At 37.3% G+C, this 26,256-nt stretch overlaps 1 protein-coding gene across 9 annotated transcripts in view; it reads left to right on the top strand.

The window, feature by feature from the left end:
- The window catches only part of RAPGEF2 (Rap guanine nucleotide exchange factor 2), a 184,906-nt gene that overhangs the window by 88,741 nt on the left and 69,909 nt on the right, over positions 1-26,256 (top strand). For 5 of the 9 annotated variants that reach the window (XM_063156287.1, XM_063156289.1, XM_063156285.1 and 2 more), the window contains exons 5-7: positions 5,947-6,022; positions 8,124-8,291; positions 10,933-10,950. In XM_063156287.1, the coding sequence (XP_063012357.1) occupies positions 5,947-6,022; positions 8,124-8,291; positions 10,933-10,950 (262 nt within the window). Of the gene's footprint in view, positions 1-5,946; positions 6,023-8,123; positions 8,292-10,932; positions 10,951-25,466; positions 25,948-26,256 lie in introns of those variants that run through there. The other 4 variants (XM_063156291.1, XM_063156286.1, XM_063156292.1 and 1 more) reach the window with 3 other exon arrangements.

Genomic DNA, 26,256 nt, shown 5'->3' with positions numbered 1-26,256 from the left:
TCAGTGATATTAAACCTATTGTACCTACCACTTGAAAACTTCAGAACAAAGAAAATTTTTGAATATCTTGATTTCTGGAGTTTTGGAATAAAACATTTCAATAATCATCCATTAGATTTCTACTTTATTTATATTGTATTTTTTTTATAAAAAAGCAGCAAAATCTGTATTGAACTAATTTCCTTGCTTACATATACCTTATATGATTCTAAGAAATTGAGAAACAAGAAAATTTGCTACTTGTATTTTTCCTTTCAGTACAGCTTGTTTAAATAGAAAATTCTTTTTGATTCAGAGCAAATAGTCAATTACATAGATTCTCAACCAGCAGCTTTGTTCAAAGTATTGCAATTACATATACATAAAGTTATAACAGTATTAATATTATTTGCAGAAGAATGTGCACCGCAGAGATAACCATACTTTATGGAGCTATCTTTGTAAGGTTTAGAAATAGTTTTACTAAAACCTTAAGCTAATGTATATAGGGAATATAAAAATAAATAAAAGTTAAGATTACATTGTAGAGGAAACCCTAAATTTTTGTCTGTCCTTTTTGCAAAATTGTCATTAGTGAAATTGAATTTTCTATGTGTGTGATCTCTGATTTTTAAGAGGGAAAAAGAACAGGGCTTAACACTGAAAACCCTTTTCTTGGTGCTGTGAGGTTTCCTTCACGTTCTGCATCACTTTTGATGAATGCATTTACATTCCAGTGCTGAGAAATAACTTTCCATTTGGGAGCTGGGTTGACGTGAAAACAGGAATGTGGAGGCCCAGGGTGAGGGGACAGGGCTGAATGCTGATAGGGAAACATTCCCTCTTCAGTAGCTGCTGCCTCTCCTGTGAGCTTTGTAAAGAGCATCTGTGTGAGGATGTCTGGGGACCTGGGGAAATGGATGGGTCATATCTGCAGAAAACTGCCTTGTCCTCCAATGTCATGATGATAAGAGAAAGAATAGAACAAGTCACCTCAATACCTGCAAGTTTTTGGCTGTCTCTGTGTGTAAGTGCTTATAAAAATGCATGTGTTGCTTGTGGCTTTAGATGTTTCATTTAATTGAAGTACTCTGTTGTTTTGTTTTATTAGCAAATCTATTCAATTTGAAGGGGAATAAATGCAGACAGTGGCCCTAAGTGATTGTGTTGTTTTTTGCTAGCCATAGGCACATTTAAACTACTGTAGTTTCATAATAGTGAAGAGTTTTTCTAATAAAAACTGAGAATATAAACTTGGGGGACATCAAACCCCTTAATTTTCATTTAAAACTTGTCTTCTGTTAACCAGCATGAGACCTGAAAACTGAAACCTCTGTTCTTTAGCCAGCTATGTATGTTTTCATACAGTATAACAAGTTGTAAGCTGAGAAACGTGTGTAGTAAGATACACTTATGGATAGGGGAACTGTCATCTCTGATCAGTGTAAATTCAATTTAAGAATGCATTAAAATGCAAATGAAATTGTAAACTACTGACATGGGTTAAAATACTTGCTTTTAATACATAGTGAGAAAAAACAGGGTTTTTTAATACTAGTGACTTTATTGGGAAATAATGCTTTTGAATAGTCAAGTGGGAAATTATACTTTTGTCAATTCTTTAAAGGAATAGTGTAGTTAGGGAGAAATTGCTTGGGGAAAATACCTGGCTGTCCACTATAAAGTGGATTCCTGTAAATAATATTTTTATATATCTTTACATAGTTGTTTGGGTTAGGGCTTTTTGTTTGTTTTGTTCTTTTTTTTTTTTTTTGGGGGGGGGTAGTGTTTCTTTTTTTTTTTTTAATTTTTTTATTATTATTAAAGTAGGTTTATATTCACATCATGCATCCAATGTCCCTATGTGAATACAAGTACTGTGATAGAAAAGGACTCCAAAAGTGAAATTATCTCTAGGACAGGTACTGAGGATAGCATCTGTGAAGCTTAATACTTGGGGAATGTCAAGTCAGAGCTTGTGTTGGTAGTAGGGAAGAAAAGTGTTGGAAAAGCTGCTGCAAAACAAGGTTCTCTGGGGAATTTAGGTGAGGCAGCAATATCCTGACCAGGCAGCCCTTCTGGCTTTCTAAATTACTGTTATAACTTCTGCATCCCATATTGACAGCTACAATTGCAAAGATACCTTTAAACTGCCTCATCTTCCTTTGGTGAAATTCTCTTATGCTCATTACCGATTTAGAGAAAATAGTTGCAAACCTGTGATTCTTTCAGATGTCACATTGCCTTAATAGTTGCAAACAAACTATATTTACGAGTCAAAATTAATAAGGCTTGATAAGACATTGATTTAAATGGAATGGTATGATACAACCACATGTGAAGTGTATATAATGTAAAATTCTCTCCTGCATTTTAAAAACAAAAATGGGGTTTAAACTCATGCTCTCTGTATGCACAGGCTTATCTCACCCTGTGGTAAGGGAAGAAGTAAATTTGTCAAATCCCTGACCTATTGAAACCTGCTAATAAAGGCTCTCTGCATTGTACTTTAGCTAGCCAGTACTTTTGATGACTATTTTGTGAGAAATCTGGGTAGTGAAACTCACTTTCTGTGGAAAGTCTGGCATCAGAATTTTGTAAAGAATATTGTTTAGTCAAAGTTACTGGAGTAGAGCTGATATTAAGAAGATAATCAGCTCTTCCACTGTAGCTTTTTCTGCTTGGTACTATTTCTAACATCCCACAAGCCAGTTCACACGCCTGTTTGTGGTTCCTTACATGAAGTTGTTCTGCTGGTGTTTCAGAGTGGCTTGGGTTGGAAAGGACCTGAAAGATCAGATAATTCTAAATCCCCTGCCATGGGCAGAGATACCTTTCACTGGACCAAGTTGTTCGAGAGCCCCATGCAGCCTGGTCTTGAACAATTCGAGGGATGGAACATCCACATCTTCTCTGGGCAACTGTTCCAGTGCCTCACATTCTTATAATAAAGAATTTTATACAAGATTTTACATTTTGGACTTTTTTATCAGCTCAGTAAGCAGACTGTATCATGTATTGGATATTTGCTGCTTCTTATTGCATGCTAATGTTTCAAATAACATGTTTTCAATTAAATAGAGTTTGTTTGATGGCCTCCTCTACTGAGTGGCTGGTTGCTGCAGCTAGGTGTTTTGGAGAAGACTCTCACTGAAGTACTTTTTTGTTGGTCTTTAATTTTTGCTCCTGTGGGAAACTCTGGTAAATTAATTCAGATACAACTTACTGGCTTTGATGTCAGTCTAATGAATTGAAACAGCAGGATTAGCAGTACCCTAAGATGCCAGTTGTTTCTCAGAGCTGCAGGTGAACAAAAAACCTGTGTTCAAGTGCGGTTCTGCAGGAGAGGGTATGCACTGTTGTGATGGATGTTCTACCACAGTCAGAGATGGACAATTCTGAAGTGCCCAGATGTTGTGGATAGTGCCAAGAGAGTTCCCTAATTTTCACTGATTATGTGAATTCCTCACTGGTGGTGAATTTTCACCAGAGATTGGAAGTCAGGAGGTTTAGCTGGTGTGGCCATCTGAGAACTGCGGTGCTTGAAAGGTCATTTGACTTTCTTGTGCCTTGATTTACTTGTCTTCTTTCTTACAGCACTTCACAAAGTTTAGAGAGCTTGTTTACAGCCTGAAGAGCCTTGTGATCTTTGGTCAAAGATAATATATACATGTGATGCACTGTCTGCTCTGATAAATTTCGTGCTGTCATAGGAGTCTGAATAGTCCAGGAGTGGCGTAGTTATTTGCTGTGAAAGCCAACGTGTTATTTGGGGGCAGAAATTGAGAATTTTCTTTATAGTAACTGAATTCATGCCTTCTGTCTTAATATGTTGACTACTTCTGGTGCTCAAAGGTAAAATCTAAACAAGTTATTCAAGAATAGAAAAGCACATCCAAAACACAGCTTTTCATTTTCACTCTGTTGGCCAAAGCTTGAAACTTTGGCATGTCAGCAGCAATTAGCAACAGACAGAAGTTCAAGCTGATACTTACAGACAGCAATAGAGGAGGAAGGAAGGTGGAGTTGAAAAGTGTACATGCATTTTTTGTTGAAATGAGTGCTTTCTCCGAGGTGTCCTGGTCCAAGGCTACAAAAATGAGTTGGCAAAAATACAGCAATACGTGTTTTCTAAGTGGGAAGAGAATATTTCTCTGTGCTTCCAACCAGAGTATCAAATAAGTTGACTTATTAATCACCATTTTTTGCATTTTTGTTTTTCAATCATTGAGTTGATTTACTTTCTCTTTTCTTTACTTCTCCTTTCTGTTTGTAAGGAAAAGCTGTGGTATGAATCAGACTGTTGGCTGAGAAAATAAGTTTTGACACTTGTGCAACAGTTTAACAAATCAGTATACTGGCTTAATTTTCTGCTGTCTTTAAGAATAGTTGAAATTGCATAAAATTCAAGATGGTATCATAGAGTAAAGAACTCTGTGTTTTGTTGCTGGACTGTAGGATGAAGCATGTGTTTGCCTCCAGGAAAATAAGCATTTTGTTCAGAGACCTCTTTATTGAATATTTCTTTTCAAGAGGCCTAGTATTCTGGAAAATTTTTTCTATTGTAAAAGTCCCATGTACCATTAAATGCGATTATTATTTTGATGAATAAGCACAGCTGGCATTTCTTTTCAATATGTGACTGCCTTCTTTTTGAGCCTATAAATGTGCTGTTGTCAAGAGATTAGCCTTTGGGGTAGCAGTTAAATTGTTCATTTCTACAGACCGCCAGGCGGGACAGGAGCATAGATATGAACTGCCTAGATAGACTGCTCTGAATGATCTGTGAACTGCAGGCTGTGAGTGAGGAAATAAAGCTTAAAACAGTTGTCCTTCACAAACTCTGTAGCTTCAGTGTGTTGCCACATTGCCAGCATTGGTTAAAATTCAGATGTTGCAGTTTTGTTGAGTTCTGTTTGTTTCTCAAGGTGTTGCCCTGGGGGCTTCAGACAGGAAGGGTTCCCAAGTCTGTTGCACAGTGCCAAGTGGAAGAAAGGGAAAGGCCAAATACTTATATTGGCTTTCAGCTATTTTAGAGTGGATTGGTTACAGCAAACTTGGAGAGGTCCTGAAGTTGCAGGCATTTTAGTGTCTGTCCTGCCCTCCAGTCTGCAATGGGAAAGATCTGGCATTGACCTGGCATTTGTACCCAGAGGAAGAATCACACACCCCCGACATAAAACTTTAGCTGGATGCCTTTCTTCCACTCTGATGGTGTATGATTGAGAATCTAAGTGTAGAGGTCCTAGATTTCTCTGAATCATGTACTGGTCCTCTGTTCTCCACCTTTACATCTGCACTTTGAGGATTCTTTGCAGTGAACCCTGTGGGTGCACAGATACATCTAATATGGGCAGAGCACTCCAAAAACCAAACCAAAAAACCTTTCAGCTTTTTCTTACAGGGAACAAAATATTATGCTTAATTATTCCACTATGATGAGAATGTCTGTGAAAGGCCAGAACAGCCTTTTGTCCTCATCTATTTAATTTGGGAATACACTCATCTTCCTTATTTTATTAAATTCATTTAAAGTAGAAAAGAGCTAACTGAAGTTGGTCAGCCTTTTAATTCTTTGTTTGGTGTGCCAGTTAGCTTTTGTTAAAGAAATGCAGATAGCTTAGGTAACTTAATACTGTAATGCCAGAAGATACTGGATCAAACTCTCTAGTGCAGCTCAGAATCAACTGTGCCTCTTCAGTACACAGCTCTTGATTGACACTTGTTTTGGTGCTAACAGACTTATTTAGCAAATACTCTTAGGGAACTATGTAAATACAAAATAGACAGCTCTCAGTGTCCTTGGGTCTCACTTACTTGTCAAAGGACATATGCATGAAACTTGTATTGTGCACAGGTATGTATGTTTTTCTTCTGCTTTACAATATCTGGCTAAGATGTAAATATGCTTTTGAATTCTGTTATAGCTCTGATTTCTTTTCTAACTGAAATATTTTTGTTTTCCAGTTTTGGCAAGCGTTCTGCTGGCAGCTTCAGACGTGGATGTGAATGCATTGTTTTAGAGCCTTCTGAAATGATTGTGGTAAGAATATTTTCGGTCAGTTGCTTTCAAATTTTACAGGCCAGCTTTGGTAACACTTCAGCTTCCAATAAGACTCATGATTTTCTGGTTTCTACATGATCTTTTAATAAATATGAGATGTCATGTCTATAATTTATATCGTTCTTACATTTACTTTTTCAAATTTCTTGTAAAACTAAAGTTTTCTTGTGGTGGCAGAATAGTTTGTTTTTTTTTTTTTTTTTTTTTTTTTTTTGTTAGTATTATTATTGGTAAACCTAGATGCTTTAAAGTATTAATTTCAGGTTAGTTTAAGTAATTAATGTTTGAATTACATTTAATCTCAACTGTCTCAGGTATTTAAGAATAAATTTGAATGTTTTTAAATTTTGTCAACCTTTCTGGGTGCAAGTGAGGGTATTTTGTTAGCAGCATCTGCTGTAGTCCAGTGGCAGAACATTGTCTCTGAGGGTTCACAGGCTTAAAAGTTTTATTTGACATCTCAGGGCACATCATCTGAACAAATGCAGAATTGATGGGCTAGTTTTTTTTTCTCTCTGTCACAGAGATACAGATCAGTTCATCACAGAGGCATGACAATTATCTAAGCCATATAGGTAGCTTAAATATAGACTGTGACACTAACCATTTTTTTTTCTAAAAAGCAGCACTTTCTGTAAAACTTGTGGAAGCTCAGGAAAATGTGGTATTACTTTAGGATTGTTTATTTCCAGTTTGTGTAGCTTGCATCAGACCATTTAGGAAACAGTTTGTTGTCCCAGTTCTGTTTTCTAGAAGTATACAATTTCACTGGTTGTAGCTGTGTGAATGTCTGCCTGTTTCACATACATTCTCTTTTTAAGTTATAAGGAGGAGTGGTATAAAGATAGGTAGTGGGAAAGGAGATGACTAAACAACAGGAAATTTTTTTGACTGATGGATAATGTTAGGTCAGAGGCAAGTGTTTGCCAAAAAATGGAACTGCCACACTTCTGGAAAGATGAAATTGAATGCTTCACTCAGGCTCTCAAAGGAATAATTGTACTTTGAATAGAAAGAATCCTATCCCAGAGTTGTTTGGGCACACAAGAGGTGTAGCAGGGTGTGAGTGTGAAGGTGTCAGACGTGAAACAGATCCTGCCTGCAGAGGGGATAGACACTGCCTGCTCTTCTGGTGAACCAGGGGCTGTGCTCATCCATTTGAGTTACTGCGCTGAAGGCTGTGCTTTGTCCCTTGGGCTGACTGATGTGTGACACTTCTGACATGGATAAGCTGCAGATTCATAGGAGTATTTTGTCTAACATTTCCTTGTTGAAAAATGTGCAGGAACCTTTCAGGGTGCCTCATCTCTCATCCTGAGGGATGGAATTGAGTAGCAGGAATTAACTGAATCCCCCTATATAGTCAATGCTGGAAGCTGTGATTTTTTTCTTCATTTCCTTGTTAGTCTCAAATAACTCGAGTAAGGTTTCTATTAGTAGGGTAAACACAGAAGAGATGTTGATTTTCAGCCAAATTACTGCAAAAAGATCATTCTCTTCTGGGAAAACCAGAATTATTAGTTCAGATATTTTCATGTCAGCATACTGTTTTGTAGTCTTCAAGTAGTCTTCAAACTCTGTAGACAGTGAAACTGAGCAGACTAATTTTATACTAGGATATCCCTAATAGGTATTTTTTATTCTCCCTGTTGTTGTTTTGAAGTGTTTTTTTTAATGCACAAATCCAGTTTATTAGAAATCCTTTTATGCCTTCAAAATATTTGAAATAAGAAAACCAGTCCTGCCTGAAGAGTGAAGCTTTTGCCATGGATCAGTTAGGGAAGATGCTGAATAGATGTCAATAGGGAAACAGGCAAGTGTTCTCTTGTACCAGTTTTCTTTCTGTAATGTATTGATTTTTCTTCTGTCATTTTTGAAAAGTGATCATATTCTGTGATCCTTTCCATACTAATGTTGTTCTATTTCTTTTTTAGCAGCGATTTCACACTTAGTGCTGAAAATGCAGCAAACTCAAAGCTGGCTGCTGCTTTTTGAAAATAGGATTTCTTCTGTTTCAAACAAAGAGGGAAACATTTTTCTCTCATGTGGGAAAAGACACACTCTCTTGCATCTCTTGTAGGTTGATTACATGGAAGAAAATGAGGAATATTTCCAGCGCCAAGCATCTCACAGGCAATCTCGAAGGAGGTTTAGGAAAATCAACCAGAAAGGGGAGCGACAAACCATTATTGATACCGTTGACCCTTATCCTGTGGGGAAGCCACCTCTACCTAGAGGCTACCATACGGTAAGCTCTCTGTATTTATGGTTCACAACAAGTCATAGATAGGAAAACTACTGAAAATAACAGAGTCAAAATGACTAAAATTGCTGGTATCTTTCAAGTGTGCTTCTGTGGGGAGGTTTCCCTTCAAAATAACTGTGAATGTGGCTCCATCAGTGTGTGAACGTGTGTGCAGCTTGCATCTCAGTTCAGAGTTGAAAGTACGTTTCTTATGAGTGTGAATGTCGTGTATTATTTTTTAATGTTCCAATCATTATGGGAAATTGTTAAGGAAATTCTGCTCTCATTTCCTTTTCTACTAAGTTACAGTAGAATTAGTTCAGTGTACTGTGTTAAAAGGTCAGTTAGTGAAGCACTCATTCACATATGTGATAACAGGTGTTGCCTGAAAAGGACTGTGCTGCATGGCAGTACACCAAATTGGATTAAATCTGTCATTTCGTTTTGGAATTGAGAACTGAAATGTAAAATTGAAATGAACTTCTGATGGTATTTGCCCTTTATACTTGGATTTTAGTGAGCTATGTAGTTGGCCCATCATGGAGGAAATAATTTGGTCATTTTACTTGATTGCTTTTGGTGATGAGGGAGGGAATCTACATATGTTTCCAGACTTTCTCTTGAGATGAAAATAAAATAATAATTAAAACTTTTTCCATGAAATAATTTATATGGCTTTTAAACTGAGAAAAGCTCTATTAGATTAATATGTTTGTTTTGTATTGATTACAACTGCGAGCAAAATACGGGAAAAGCTGTTTGTCTTTGGCTCTCATTTATTTGTTTAAGCCCTAAATCTGGTAGAACCATAAAGGCATGGGCATAAATGACTTTGTGCATATTTAATCTCATTGAGTTCCATGGGCTGAATTCTGTACAATGTAAGCCATATACACATAATTTTGCAGGGTGAGAGCTTTAGTGATTTTAAAATGCCATCTTTGGTACAATGCAGTTGTTAGCTTTTTCAGTTTTTCTTTCCTTACCCTTTATTCCTTGACTTGTTTGCCAGTTCACTGTATATTCAGTGTGTGTCTATAAGTGTGTAGATGTTTGATTACATCTGTTAATTATACAGGCTTTTCCTCATGACTCGAATAATTACATTTTATGCCAACAATTTGGTTTTGTTTATACAACAGCTTTTAATGGTTTAATTTTCAGTGCAGTTTTAACTGCCTCTAGATTTAAGGTGATTTGTGCCAGTTGACTTGGTTTGAAAATAAATCATTTTACTGGCCTGTATTTGGAGGGGGAAAAAAAGTGGCATTGTACTTTGTAGGAATTACAGAAATAATTACTTTTGTTCATATTATTTAGATGTGTGTGTTGTGCTTAGCAAACAGTGGTAGTGTGATTTGTACCTAACTCTAGAAGGGCAATATTTAGATTACACAGTGCCATTTGCATTTTTAGGTCCTTGCCTGTTGTATAAATTTCACTTCAGGTGTGCCTGATGAGTTTTTGTAAGCTTAACTGGTACTAAAAAGCAAAAGTCCATCCTGTGCTATTCTGTTGTGCAAGTTCATAATGGTTTGTTTATGTGCTGGGAAATCCATTGCAAGCGAGATTTCATATTTAGGTGGAAGAGATTGCCAAATAAACTGTAAAATTTACAATAATTACAGTAAAATGTTGCTTTTCCAAGTGTAATATAATACTTATGCCTGGCTTTATTATTTTTATCAAGGCAAACAGAGTCAAATAAGCTCAAATGAATTTTACAATGTATTAACTACATTTTAGTGGCTTTTCATGCTGGTCTGTTTCCTCCTATTTTTACAGTATTTGGTGATCTTGTAGACATTATTCCCTCATTCACTTCCACTAGCAATGTTACTTCTATTGCTTTAACCATATGTGTTGCAGGCTGCATTGTCTTTTAGCCCTTCCTATTTTATGTCCTTTGACCTCATTTTATTGGTCTTAACTTCTTGAAAAATTGAAAAAAGCAGGATTTTTTTGGAAATACATAGGAATTTAAGACATATTATAGCACATATCTTGTGGAATTGTTGCCCATCCATTCTTTGGTCAGTATCTGTCAGGGGGTCATTTTAGTTTCTAATTTTTAAATTTTTGATTAAAAAAGATGAAAGCATTAAATTAAATTGAAAAAGGATTAATATAATATAATTTTTTCAAGTTTGCTCTTCCATGTGCATGTGTACTAGTTTAGGTGTTACATATAGAAGACTCAAAATAACAAAGCTGCTTTCATATTATCCTCAAAATCTTCACAATGTGTAATTTTCCTATAGTCTGTTTTACCCTAAATCCACAGAGTTAGCATGTAGAATTATTGTATTGGTTGTTGATACATAATTATGTTTTATTTGCAGTAGGCTCTGAATGCTTTTCTTCAGAAGGTTCAAACAGTATTTTCTGAAGAAAGTTTTCTGTAGCATAAAAGCAGACATGAAATGCAGATGCATGGTGTGCTTTTCAAGAATTAAAAGTTAAATGCAGTGCTCTCAGTTGCAGCACGGCTTTCTGCAGTAGAGCCAACTTGTATGGGATGGTGGACCCTCATTAACATGATTTTAACATTATCTTCATAGTGGTGGAATGTACTATGGCATGTCTGATAATGTTCATCTTTTCCTTTCCTCCTATATGGCATTCATTTCATTTTGGCTCACAGGAATGCACTAAACCTCAGGTATTGTAACTTACTGTGTATGGTCCACTAACAATTTACTCGTGGGTTTGCGGTGCGGTGCCATAATACTGACACGACATTATGACTAAAATTGCTTTGTAGCCTTTGCTTTGATAGTTCAGCAATCTCATTGTGATGTAAAATACCTGTGTAATGGTGAAATTTACTGACAGCACCATGTCTCTTACACAGCTGGATTGACCTTCCTTGCTTTGGCATCCTGTGATATTTAGGAAACTAGAACTATAAACAAAGGGTGTATATCAAATATTTAGTGTTTGTCAGGTGCTTTACTCAAGTATCTCCTTCATAGCTCAGAGGACTTAATCTTTGATTTTGACTTAAAAAATTGGCCCCCTGTCACTGCTTAGTACCCGTATGTCAGTAAAATGGGGAAATGGAGTGTGACAGGATGAGCAGTAAAGAAACTAAAAAGGCTTTGCCATGGTGTTTCTTGCTGGTCTTCCATTCTGATGGTTTCTACTGACTCCGTATAAAGAGGCTGGATTTTCTAGGCAAAGTATGTCTGAATGGCCATTATCTGAAACACAGGTTTGCCAAACTAGGGAGAAGAAGGTGCCCAAATAAGTCAAGTATCTTGGAATGGTACCAAACCAAACAAAATATGTATGTTTTTCCTGATATCAGATATCCTCAAATGCTCTCAAAGTGAGCTGAAGATCTGAGTGGCGTCTTTTAAACTTAAGGGGCATTTGCAGTTGTGCGCGTCAATGCCAAAATAAATTCTGAGCATCCATCAGATACAATGTTTGATAAGAATGTGTATTATTAAATTGTCAAATGTCCCCACTTTTATGCTTAAGAAATCTCTTGTGATAGAGCTGAAAACAAATTGAAACTACTTAATTTTTTTTTTAATTGTCCCTTTCTTCAAACATTGCTTTTGTCAATTTTCCTGCTATTTTTTGATCAGGAAATGTGTTTATTTTAAAAGTTCCTTCTGTGTCACATTGTTAAATTCATTTATCTAAAACACTTAGAGAGTTCAAATTTCAATATATTTCCAGTATCATAGACAAGTGATTTCTGGGCTGAATTGTTCTCTTCCTTCAAAGTGTATAGTACATTTCTTTTAGGAACCCAGTTCCTTACCTTCAGATCAGTGCTCCCCAGTTTTTCAGTGGCATGATTCTGAGTTACCTATGGTTACTAAAACACTATGTTTAAGGGTGATAATGTACTTCTCAAATTATGGTAGGAATTTGAAAGACTCTGTAGTATTTTATAACTTACCCTAATGTTTGAAAGATTATTTGACATGAAATCTAATGTTGAGTATCGGTACTCAGGCATATTACTTTTAGAACAAGTGTTGGTGGTTTCTAGGGTAAGGAAATGAGAAACTTCATTGCAAATGGGAATAAAATGAATGGGTTTTACCACACAGATAAAATTACATCCTTTTTTTACCACCTTTATAGTTTGGTAAAGTTGATCAGTTCCTTTTTGCAAAGGAAAAATTAAAGCCGATAAGTTTGAGCTGTTCTCAAATGAATCTAGAAAATGTTTGCTTGTGCTTCTCACGTGTCAGAAACATCTTTAACTAGGTTAGTGTTAATGCCTCCTTACTTAATAGCAGAAATAGGATTTTAACTCCCAAATGTAGATTTTCATTCTGTGTGTACGTATACTTAAGGCTACATCATATTTTCAGTGCAAAGCCTTTGTTTAGAGTGATTTGACTGAAACAAGTGTGAACCCATTCTCCTGAGAACCTACATGGCTTTACTTCTGCTTTAGACTGTTGTTTGTTGTTTTGGGTTTTTTAAATATACTTGAAAGTGAATAGTCACCTGTGGAATGATTTTAATAAAGACTTTCTTGTAATATCTTACTGCCAGTAAACTTTGTGGTGGCTTCAGTGCATCTGTGAAGAGTAAGTCATGTTCGGTCTGAGTGTTGCTGAGCTGGCTATTCTGTATGTAATGTATGGAATATTTGGCATAAATTGACACAAGCTCATAAAGGAAAAATCACTTTGTCCAAAATAAGGTGCTGTTCTTTAGTGACATAGAGATTACAAGCAGTGATTTTTAACTCCCTGGTTTGTGATAGTGTGTATCTCTCTAGACTTGGTATGTAAACTGAGATGTGGGCTTTTAGTAGTCTTTACTGTAGTCTTTACTTTGCTAAAGGCAGAGTATCCAATCTTACTGGGGTGTATTTAAAGAGATGCAGGTAGGCCTGTAAGAATAATACTGAAGCACCCACGGACAGCCCCGGACAGAGAGATGGTGTGAGGTGTTTTACTCTGTGTGCATCTCTCTAGATTTGAATTAGTTAACAGGCTTATGAAATTTGCTGCTAGTGCATTGTCAGCCAGCTGCTGAAATCACTGCAAAAGGGCTCACTGCCTTTAGTAGTCTTCTTTATCCCATTCAGCTTGAGATTCACGGGGGGTGACAATCCCTTTATCCGGTGTTGGAAAGAAAATAGTGGTGGGCACAGAGCCATCGATAACCCCGGCTTCCACCCCAGTTACAGGCATGTAACAATTTCATCCTCACACACTGCTGTGGAGCGCTGTCAGATGTGTTTAGGGCAGACAAGTATTCCTTCTGGATTTTATTTGAAGGAGTTGACTGAAAATGTGAATGAGAGGAGGGCTGGAAATTTTACCATGTCTAATGTTGCTGAGTCAAATCTGATCTGCAGCCATGACTCCCTGAAAAAATAAGCATGAGAGTTTTTTCAAGCTTTTCTTGTGTGTGTGTGAGCTATTTTTAGAAAAGGATAGGAGCCTACTTATTTAGCAGCAAATTGTAGAAAACTTTCTTCCTGCTCCTATCTTCGTTTAAAACTAATAGTGTAAAGCATTGGCAAAGTAGCCTTTTTTTCTGAAAAGGTTTGGATTCCCATTGTCTGCCAAGAATCTAAAATACCTGAATTGAAAATTTATGTTCAGATTGTTTTATGAAACTAATTTGCCTTTACCTTTCTTTTGTCTGCAAAATGATATTATAAAACTGTTGTATTTCATATTGCTAAATTTAGGAAAGATTTAAAAAAAAAAAATTTCCTGCCTGAATTAGATGCAAAACCCTGGTTTTCCTTTATTCAGTGTGTGGCTACTGAAGTGATATGGAAGTTTATAAGATGACAAGCAGTGTTTTCTGATTGTTAACATAGATGACAATTTCAAGAAGTTGATTCAATTTTTTGCACTTTGTTGGAGAAGTCCAGTACAACTTGGGATGAGGTTTAATCTTAAAAACCAGCAAAATAGCATTGCTTCTCTGCATGTTTGCTTATGTTGTAAAATACATGTTGCTGCATGTCTTCCCATGGACCACACATGTGATCATGAAATACCTCACATGTGCTTACTTTTCAACAGTGTGGACTTTGCAGTAGCTTGATAAACTGTATTCATGTTAGTGCATTGTATTTTACGTATTCAGTTGATTCCAGTGTCACAGCATACTTAGTTATCTTGTGGAATTTCACTTGTTTTAAATTAGTTTGAGTCAGTAGAAGTGGTTGCCAGATACCCAGTCTACAAGAAATCTGTTTAAAGGAACACTGTCAATCTTTCAAGCCTGTAAATAGCTGCACCTTTTAATGCTTCTGATGATTTTTAGAAATATGTAGAACTTCCATTCTAATACAAGATCACTTACTAAAACAAAATACAAACAGCAGATTTGGTCATGAGTATTGACATTAACAATAAGAAAAGCTTGCTTTTAGGGAGAAAGAACCACGTCTAAGAAAACTGTTTGAAGTGACAGTGGGCAAGAAAGTGTTATAGACACAATGAAAGCTTGACTTTGTGAAGAGGTGCAAAGGATGTGGAGAGGTTGGAGGGCAAAATATTTTTTTAAGCATCTTTGATCTTAGAAGTGTTGCAAGTATACTTACAAAGGAAAACAGTGCTAAGAGAAACAAGTGGGTACAAATAGACTTGGTTATCAGAAATGTTTGTAGTGCAGGATGTTCAAAGGTTTTGGCTTTAGAGGCTTGTATGAGTTATGGTACCTGGACCTATTTAAATGGATTAGATTTTGGAACTTGCTGGTAGATGATTTTCTCTAGACAGAGGAAAAATGTGAAGAGGAAGGAAACTGAGAAGGTTCTCCTCTGTGGCTTAGGCAAAATGAAAGCAAGAAGATAGCCTTTATTTTTAAATAGAAGTTGAACTGAACTCACTCTGTTCCTGGTTATGACACAAATTAATTTAAGTAATGTCAGCAGAAAAGCATAATTGGGTACACACCTAAATTTGCAGAGTATTGCTCATGAGAAGTAGCGTGCTTTGCAGTTTTAAATGTGCTAGCATAGATAATGCATGCTTGTTTGCCCATACAAACTTGTCTCTATTAATAACAAAACAGTATAAAATAATTCATTTAACATTTCTAGTGTTCATGTTGAAAGTAAAATACACTGTATTGATTGTTCCATTAATAAAAGGGCTAGTTCTGAATGCTGCCAAGTGCAAGTGTCCTTTTACCAGGAAGGATATTTGTTAAGTCGCTTTTCTTCATCTACAAAATCCAGTGTGTAATTTCAAGAGCAACTGCTTCTGTTATTCCATGATGGTGATGGTCTGCTCATGATTGCAATTGAGCTTGGTGTGCACATCATAATGGGAAGTAAAGCAAAATACTAAATAGATAGACATAGTCTGTATAATTGAACACATCCAGTAGCATTAATTCCTGAACAGTGTGACTGTGTTATACATGTTAGGTGCATTTTGAAGTGAGACACTACAAAAATGGTGGGATAGTTTTACCTGAAATGTGAAATGCTTGAGATGATTTGGCCAGCTCATGGTAACCATGTTTTTTATGGAAGTTGGATGTTGCTTCATGGGAGCATCCACTGGTAATGTTATAATGACAATAAGGAACTCCCATCCCTGTGTTCTGGCAAAACACCACCTTTTTAGCCTCACAGCTTCCTTTCTTCTTCACCCCTGTTGTAAGGGATTGCTACTGTTTCAAGTTATGTGTTAAGTTTTGTATTATTATTAATATATGAGCAATGCTATCATTTTATTTTGTGTAGCACCCAAAGTAAAGCAAAATTGTTAGTTCATCATCCTTTTAGTAATTACTACTGGCAAGCTAATGCAAAATTAATGACATGCAGTGTTATTTACTCAACTTGCAGCTTCTGTCAGAGGTTGTCTATTTTTATAAATTACATCATCCTTACTGCAGAACTCTCATATCCATTGGGATTTACTATTCTTCCATTCCCTTTGGAAGGGCTCACATTGATGTCATAACTGGATTTGTAATTGTGATGAGAAGTGGAAACTGAGAGAAACATTGAAGCCATGCAGTATTTTCTGCAACTGAAGTGTCAGTAATATTTCTAAGGGTTTTTTTTTTGACATATTAATGCACTGGGTCCTGTCTACAGCTTGCAGAGTTGACAATGACCACACATACGTAAAACTTTGGTTAATGACAGCCTAGATTTTCTAGAGTAGCACGATTTTATTGCTGATACTGGCTTGTGATGTGCTCTTTAATACTGTTAAAAGATTGTTTTTCTGAGATGTAGGGTGTAAAATTAAATGTGAGGTATGTCATCAAAGCATAAAATTGTTTATGCAGCAGAAAAATGGATTTTTCATTACTCTTTTCTAAATTGATCATTGCACAATGTAACTATATACAAATATTTTATTTCTAGCAATTGGACTCTATGATCCTTGTTGAGTCCCTTCCAACTCAGCAGATTCTGTGATTAGAGTTGAGGAAAATTAAAGAAGCAAATATATACATGCGTAAAAGGATATCCTCATTAGGATGGGGTTGTTCAGTTAGAAACACTGTTTGTCTATTAAGTACATATGGGGAAATGGGATCTGTCCTATTATATTTGTGGAATGCCATTACAGATCCTTTCAATGCTGGCATTTCTGTACAGACCAGTATCATGAGTGATTGTAGTAGTGCAGTTATTCTCCCACTAAAGGATGGAAAGAAGCTCTCAGTTCATTTTATTTCCTCAAGCATCTGAGCCACTGTTATGTGACCTGAGCTTGCCATAGTGACTTAAAGATAAAATTATTAGTATTATTGGGTATTTCTGAGTACTTTTAATAAAACCTTGTATTTGACTTGACTAGTTTCAAATTATCATTTTGCTGAGTGAATTTCAAAGCTCTAAAAACATTAACAAATTTAGTAGTTAAAATATTTTAAGCAACTATAGAATTGAAACATGGGGAAAAAGTAGTGATCCGGGTTCCAAGAAGGCAAATGGCATTTTTGTCTGGATCAGCAGTGATTGTCACCAGTACTCAGAACTGGTGAGGCCCCTCCTGGAATCCTCTGTTCAGTTTGGGTCTCTCACTACAAAAAGGACATTGGGGTGCTGGAGTGTGTCTAATGTGTGGTGAGTAAACCATTTTCAACTTTATTGGGTAGATGTGTGTATTACAGGGTCCAGGCTAGATCCTGCTGAGTGCAAATGCCATTATCCATCCTTCATTCAGTAGCAGTTCATTTTGGGAGAGCTAACAAGTCCTAAGTAAAGCAAGGTAGTTACCTTGAATTTACCACAAGGTTTGTCTGTGAATTCTTTCCCTGTCCTTCACCACCCTATTGTGTAGACATACTTTTTATGCACTTTTTAAATGCCTTGTATTTGCACTTTTCTGATGGAAAAATTTTTAATATTTTTCCCCTTTAGAAACCGCTTTTTTGAATGTAAGGTCTAGTTAAAGTGTTAGAGTTCTGTTGTATGTGTGATGGGTGTTGGGAGCTGGGCTTTATGTTTGAGTGGTTAGTGTTAATTATATTTGAATTTTCAGACAGTAAAGTTTTAACATGCAGCTGCAACAGCTGGCAGGTGTTATGTGTATTGTTGATGACCTACACATGTTGTGTTCTCACACTTTTTCATTATTTTATATGCAAGTGTGTATGCATGTCTTACAATGTAAAATATTTTACTTTTCCTTCCTTTTATTTCTAAATCATGTATTACTCTTGAACACTAATTGGTGAATGAAAGGCCTGCAACTAACTGGTTTTCAAGTTTTAGAATGATCTGTGGTGCACAAAAGACCACTTTAAAAGTAAGAATTCTGACACCAGTCTTGGTATACAAAACAGTGTAGAACCAAATTACAAGGGAGACTCAGTCTGGCAGCTGCACTTCTACCTATTTTTATTTAACACTTCTGTATCTAGGTAGCTGATCTTGCAATTACAAGGGAAAAAATATAGTGTTACATTTGCAAAATGGGACATCCATCAAGTGATGGTAGTTGGCTTCCTGATTTATTTGATTAGGGAAGAGGAAAGGGCATTTCTTAGACTTTTATATTAAGTTTTCTTTATTTGAAGGATATGGTGTCATGGTTTGACTTCTTTCCTATATCAAACCAATTTAGCTCATTTTGCTTGATAATTATTTTTAAAGTAAAGGACATGTGAAATTGCATGGGTTTGTTGCTGATAAAGAGATCTGTATAAATTATTTCTGTTCAGTTGCTAGAGGCAGGGCACAAAGCTCTCAAGATGTGTTAGTGCATGGTGCATTACACAAGAGAGGATATGCAAGGGCACAAGGCGGGAGTTCTCCCCAAAGAAAATGATCTTACACTAGTAAACTCTTCAGTGTTGATTTTAATTGGGAACCCCTGGAGTAGGCTCTTCAGAGAGTCTCCTGGCATGATGCTATGGCAGGAGACAAAAAACAGTTATTTCCTTCCAACAGACAGCTGAAGTGAGGGAAAATTCTCTCTAACAGCAACCAGCTGTTTCAAAGTTAAACTTCCTCAAACCACCAGAGATAAGTAGTAAGCTACTCTGGGAGATGTCCAAGTCCATATTAAAAAAGATGAACAGGCAGTCTGGTGGCTTTCTGCTGGTCCCATCTACATCTGCACCTTGAACAGAATTTCAGATTCTCCCTTAAAACTTCTAAGTAAGAAACTGTTAGAATCACAGAATTACTAGGTTGGAAGAGACCTTCAATATCATCAAGTCCAGCCCATGCATTACCACCTCAACTAAACCATGGCACTGAGTGCCACATCCATTTTTTTTTAAAACACATCCAGGTATGGCAACTCCACCACCTCCTCAGGCAGACAATTCCAGTACTTTTTCACCCTTTCTGTAAAAAACGTTTTCCTAATATCCAACCTATATTTCCCTTGGCCTAGCTTGAGACTGTGTCCTCTTGTTCTGTCAGTTGCTGCCTGGAGAAAGAGACCGACCCCCACCTACAGAGACTGCACCCACCTTTCTGGGAGCTGTAGAGAGTGATAAGGTCACCCTGAGTCTCCTTTTCTCCAGGCCAATCAAGCCCAGCTCCCTCAGTTGTTCCTCATGGGGCTTGTGTTCCAAGCCCCTCACCAGCCTTGTTGCTCTCAGAAAAGCATTTTGTATAAGCTTAGAACAAAACTACTGCCCCTTCACTACTGCTGAAGTCATCCAATGAATAAATAAACAAACAAGAAATGACAGAATACCAGCTAGCATTTACAGGAGACTGAAAATTCTGGGGTTTGTTTGTTTTTAATCCATTAATATTTCATATTGAGACATTAAATAATTGTTCCCCTGCCTTGGTTGGTCTCAGATACATTCAGTTCTGTGCCACCACAATCATCCTTGCAATGCAAATATGTCAGTGTATTTCAGGTAACAGGTTTCAATGGAACTACTAATGACCGTAACAATATAGAATGTAGACAGTTGATTGGCCTCAGAAAAATATCTGAGTTTTATTTTTACATTTTAACAGTGAAGCAGTAGGATACACATGGATGAGTTATGCAGTATCCACCTTCTTTAAGAAAAGTTTTTCTACATTGTTCTACAACAAAGAATGTGAAATTTTAGGGTTGCCTCACCTAAGTGAAGGACTTGTGTCCCTGGATTCCTGCTGTGAAATTGGTATGGACATGATGATATGTGAGAATTTTTGTGGATATTTTGTTAGTTTGTTTTTCCTCCAAGACAGTGGACTGATTTGTATCTCCGTAGTGAACCTTGTCCCCAGCAGGTATGGATGTCAAAGTGCTGTTTAGATCTGGTAAAGACAACTTGCTTCTCCTGTATGCTTGGCATCATGATTCTTGACCTTAAAAGTGTGTCTGCTGTTTTGCTTTGATGCTTTTCTCCCCAGTTAAAGAACAGAAAACACATTCTCACCTTCTCTGACGTAATTAATATGCCATTGTTAAATGTAGTCATTACACCAACGTGAGAAAATTTTGTAAACATTGGGAAAAACTTCCATCTATCCTGACATAATACATTCTTTCCACTTCTGAAGTACTGAAACAGTTAAAGAAATGAAACTAATCTGTGACCATTCTGCCAACTGAAGTCATTAATACTGCAAATTTTATGCCTGATTTTTAACTTTTAATAATGATAATGTATAGTTTTAAAGCCATGCATTCAACTTTATGCTTGTGTAAGAGTGAGTGCTTTGTTTTGTGTAAAAATCACAGGTAAATCCGTTAAACATGACATGAAGTGGCTTCACAAACATGCATATAATATATATGTATGTACTATATGATTTTGACAGATATTCTGGAAATAGGACATCTTGTCGCATTTTGGATGAGTGACCATCGGTAGGTTTTCCTCGTATCTGTTCTAACACAGTTGTCAAACATAAGAGGATTCAATGGCAAGTATTTTAGATGAATACTATAAGTTGCTCCCATTTTAAGATGGACAGCATGCAAATAAACACTCTGCTGTGCTGTGCACAGAAGGTGACAAATGAGTCTGCTGTCAGAGGGAAGATTGGCACATCCACCCAGCTGAGGCACCAGCCTGACTGCTCTGGGCTTTTCATTATTTTAAAGATCTGGATTATGGATTCATCTGCAGCAGCAGTTCAACAGAAGGGCATTTGTTCAAATGGTCTGTAACATTAGTAAATAAGTTATCAAAACAGCACGCACCAGTGCATTGTAAGTCTTGCTTTGGTGCCACCAGTTGTGCAGTGGACATTGTTGCAGTGATGGCAGTGCCACAGCCTTAGGAATTAAAATAAAATAACATACTGTTACTTTATCTGTGTGTTATTTTAGTACCTTGGAGAACACATTTGGTAATTTTCTTTTATCCAACAATTTTATTTAAAGTTCTCAAAGTTCTTGAGAAAATACTTATGGGGTGGGTATGCCTAGACAATCCCATGTCTGCTTTATGCTGATAAATAGGAGCTCACTTGCATGAAGTCAGGTCATACGGCCAGAGATTTACATTGCTGGCAGTAAATTTGTCTGAATACTTTAGAATAAGATTTATGTATTGTATGGGACATATAAGTGTATCGTAGCATTTTGAGTGAATTATTGTTCTGGGTTTTAGTGGTTTCAGTTGGTGTTTTAAAATCTGATGGGAGCAACAGATTGTTACGTAGTAATCTCTCTGGTAAGGTTAGTGGGAGGCAGAGAACACCACCATTATAAAATTCATGCTCCTGGGAGCTTTACCAGTTTTGTGTCCAATAGCCCTGAGCTTAAATTTAAGTTTTAAACTTCTTCCAAGTGAGGAGGATGGGAGAAAAAGAAGATAGGTCTGCCTTATTTCCCCTAAAATAATGTACTCCATTTTTGCACTCTTCAATTTAGCTGTCTGTTATTCCACCTACACAGCTGTGTGATATCTGTGTAATTGTCCCTTCACTGTGAATGTTTTTTCTAGCTACTGGAGTCATGCAGTGGCAGTAAATTCGGTGACCTTAGAGTGTTCTGTTGGTTTTTGACTAGGTATTTGGCCATGAAGGAAATGATACTGTGCATTGTGTTTAAAGGGAAGGGGAAAATGTGCTGATAATTTCTGATTTTGAGGTACTTCAGGAAAAAAATTGTCTCTGTGTATGTAATCTGTATAAAAATTTAAATACTTCTGTAAATAGTTGTGAGCTCAGGTAAATGCTTGAAATTGAGGAATTGAGGTAATCTGTTGTTGCAGCATTTGTCATTAACCTAAAAAGGTTTAATACTCCAGGCATTGTTGGCACTGCTTAGGAGAATGATATCCATGTGAGATGATGTTCTAGAATGTAAAATAGTTGAGAGACATTGCAGTCAGATGATACACGCTGCTGAGATCTTTACCAATTTCTACCTAGAATTCAATTTTGCTTGTGAATCCCTAATCCTATGGAGTATTCCTAGGATGTCCATACATTTGTAGTTGCTTTTGAAATGGCTTTTTAATGTTCTTTTCTGTGACTCATAAAGGGACACTAGATTTTTAAAAAATAAATACAGTATTTTGAATGCAGTCAGAGATAGCCCATCATGTGCAATTATTACATGTCAGGTGTATTAACATTTCATTTTAATAGCCTAAAAACATTTGCAAAACTGTCTTGCCTTCCCCCCCCAACTTTTAAGTCTCAGCAAGGAGTTCTTACATGGATTTTGAAAAACCCATGAACAGAAAGTTGCAGGTTGGTTTTCTGTGATGTATTTATACTTGTTTATGATAGAAACTTTCCCCAATATATTGTTCTTGTGTTTTACACTGATTTAAATTCCAATCATTTTTCACTGTAAACTATAACAATGCACTGGACTTCTACTTTATTTTTTTTTTTTTTGAAAATAAATTATATGAGAGTATTTTCTGTACTGAAAATGGACAGTATGTTCACTCACACCATACCTGGAAATGGTGACAGTTGAGGAGGAAGGAGTAGGGAAATGGAATCAACCATTTATTCTTAAAGATGTTTTGACTCACAAATTGCCTGTGAGTGGTGTTGTCTTCACCTAATTTCATAAATGTCACTTCTCACATTTTGAGGCTTATTTTTCTGTTTTGGAAACCACAAAGTTTTTGTCAGTCTGATGCATGTAAACATCCATTAAACTTCTTAGGTTAACAATTTTTGCCGTCATGGACAAACTACTGGCTTTATTTACTAACAGATGAGTAGAGGTAGATAGTGGTGACCAGCATAAGTAATAAGAAAGTTTTTCATGACAATGTTATATGAAAGTTTTGTGTTTTACTACTATTTTGATGGGTTTAATCATGTTTCCATGTTACTCATGAAGGCTTATGGCACAGAAACCTATGCTGGATTTTAGCTGGAAATATCAAGTGATGCAGAGAGGGTGCATGTTGACAGTTGTGTGTGTGATGGAGTTCAGAAAGTGGTGTGCTGCCTTCCTGCTCTGGGGAGATGTTTCTGTTTTGGCAGAGCTTCATTTTCTTCTTAACATGAGCAAAAAATACTCATATTCTGCTCATGGTGTTAACCACAAGGCCACCCAATCAGACTGAAGAGGATTTCAATTACTTTGTCAACAAGTAGTATTTTTAAATTTTGTACTAGAGAGGGTTTGCCTTAGCTTCCTAGAATTCATAACTTCTGCTACTTCTAATCAGCACTTCATCAGAAAATTGATTGTGCTCAGCATTAAACTGTTTTACAAGGCTTAAGCATAATTTAATGTTCTAAAATCATCTGTTAGTTGCACTGGCACATGACAAAGACTTTCAAAATTCTAAACTAATTGTTGTAATTGAATATTTTAAAGAATAACTTTTCTTTTAGAATATATTGAAGACCAAGGGCAAAATGTCATTAAAGTCACATAAATGTAAATACATTCAGTTTAAAAAATGCTGCATATGAAACTGTGTCCATTGAAGAATTTTGCAAAAATAGACTGGATTATTTCAGGATCTTCTCCACCATTACTAGAATTCATTTCCACTAATTTTTATAGCCTCATTTGCTAGCAATCATTGCCAGAAGTGAATGAAATCAGTGTGTAGCAAACTAAGCTCATTATCAGTGTACATGTTAATTTGGGGGAAGGCAGCTGCAGATTGTATGACATAGCATTCTGTAGTATCCAGTTTTTTTCCTGTGTATTTTGCCTCTGTAACAACTGTTCAGTCTTTTTTTCTATTATCCTTGTTGGGGAAAAAAATACTTTGAAGTTATTGTAAAGCCAGATGGTCTCTGATTTTAAAGAATGTGTTGTAAAGATGTTACAGAGAACTGTATAGAGTTGAAGCCTAATGGAAGTGGGTCAAGTGCCTGGCTTGGTCACTCCTGTGTCAAGTGTTACAAACCTGTGGCACTTCAGAGGTGCATTGTGTGGGGCTGACAATTTATTGCTTGAGCACATCCCTGTTGCATTTCAGCTCCTCTGCAGCGTGATTTTACCAATACACCACGAGAAGGGGTGCCATGTAAATGGGAGTGACTGGGGACATTTCTGAGTTTAAGATACGATTACATTCTGAGGGGAGAATTATAAATGCCATATTTATGTCAATCTAATCCCTGTGTGTTTTTAGTAGAATTTGTGTGTTCAGTGTGCAAGGAGAAGCAGCAGCTCCATTCAGAAAGGCTTGAAATGGTATGTTAAAGGTGCCTGGACATGTACCTCCCACACCCTGTGGGTGGATGTCTCTGGCCTGTGAAAGGGCGAAGCTGCTGAAAATCTGAGCGAGCTCATCAAGTGCACTGTTTGTAAATACGTGATGAAAATGTTTACAGCTCTGCAGCAGCTCTCTTTTGGGTGGAGGGGTGGGGTGGGGAAGGGAGGTGATGTCTCTGCCTTAGCATTATCTTCTTGAAAAGTCGTGTTCAGTTCAGGATTTGGCGAGGTAAACGTGGCTCCTCATTCCCACCCTGAGTTCAGGGATATTCTTAGGAGCCAGCAGCGAACGGATCCCTCCCCTCTGGGGATGCCTTGATCTTCCGAGGCTGATACGAGACACAGGCAGGAGCTTGCTGTTTTATCTGCATTGTCCATCTCTACCTTAATGAGTGAAACAGTTAAGTATCAGAGGGGGCGAGCCTCTAGGAATGTGTCTTCCATTTGACTGGAATATTTCGGTGGATAAAGGGAGAGGGAGGGAGAGGAGAGAGAGAGAGAGAAATCCACTTACATCACTCGAACTGCATTGAGTGTGTGCCTGTGTGCAGGTTAAGAGACAGACTTCAGTGTCTTTGCTTTCTGCAGGAAGCAGCAATGCCGTTTGTATCCTAAGAGGAATTTTTTATTTAGAAAAGGAAGCATTCTTTCTACCCAGGAAATGGCTTTCCTTGTGCGTTGCTATGCCAACTGCCTGCAGCCATGGTCTTCCAAAGTAAGCACAATAACGTAATTATATTGGCGTATTGCATTCAGACTCATCATTCTTTGGGTTTTTGTGTGTGTAACTGTTGTATTTTTGTTGCTGACTCTTTGGGCGGTAGAAGTGCTTGTCTCGATTGTGAGGAACAGGCATCATAAAATTAAATGCCCATCAATGTCACGCTGCTGAGATTAATTGTGCAAACTTGGTTAGCTGAGTGGAACAGAGATCACTGGTCACTACTCTGTCAGCATCATTAGCAGCCAGGGGAGGAGGTCCCTCTTCGTGTGCGCTGCTGCTGCTGCCCTGATTTTGGGGGAGTGCAGGCTGGTGGTGGCGGGAGGGGGGAGGCTGCATTTGTGACTGTGTGATTGCAAATGAAACAGGAGTATTAACAATGCTTGGCTGAGTGCTGGAGGCTGGTTCCTGCACCCTGACCAATATAATACTCTATTAAGCCTTTTTGAGGGAGTCTCTGTGCAGTCAGCCATTTTAGCTTTTTTTTTTTTTTTCCGTCCTTTTTTTTCCCCCCTCCTCCCTTTCCCATTCCTCAGGCTCAGGGAATGGTTTTGTTCCCTTGAATGGATGCTGGATATGTAGGGTTTCATCAGGCTCTGTGCGTCCTGACACGCTTCGACTTTGAGTGTGGCAAAAATGGAGACGAACGGCGTCGTTGGGATTGCTGCTCCGCACTACAAGTGCGAGGGGGGTTTTGAGCTTACCACTAGTGACACTTTCAGCTCCAGCCTGCTTTCACCCCCTCCGCCTCTTTTTAATTTAATGCTGTAGAGGGTGACTTGCCATCCATAAGAAATTGGCACATGATGTGTAAATTCAGTTCAGCTTATGTTTCTTCATTATGAAACCACTTGCAATCCCAGCTAACCATGGAGTTATGGGCCAGCAGGAGAAACACTCAGTAAGTATTGCAAATTCTGTTTGTTCTATCAATGACCTGTCACGGGCAAACTGCATGGAGATTGAAGCTGCTTGTCGTCCTGCTCTCGCTGCCTTTCCTGCCTGTGGATTTCATAGTGGGTTTGGAGGGAAAGCTGCACCTGAGGTGGCATTAATGTCGGTGGCTGTATTTGAAATTGCTTTCAGCTTAAAAAAGGCAACTCTCTAGGTTCTTTTTGAATGTTAAAAATTTACTGAAAAAATGCTGACATGCTGTGGTTGGGCGGGAAGCTTTGAGCACTCAGTTAAAATCATTATGCATTTGTTAAAA

Source organism: Melospiza melodia, chromosome 5 (assembly GCF_035770615.1).
Source record: "Melospiza melodia melodia isolate bMelMel2 chromosome 5, bMelMel2.pri, whole genome shotgun sequence".
NCBI classification, from domain to species: Eukaryota; Metazoa; Chordata; class Aves; order Passeriformes; family Passerellidae; genus Melospiza; species Melospiza melodia.
This window is presented reverse-complemented; position numbering and strand designations above follow the sequence as displayed.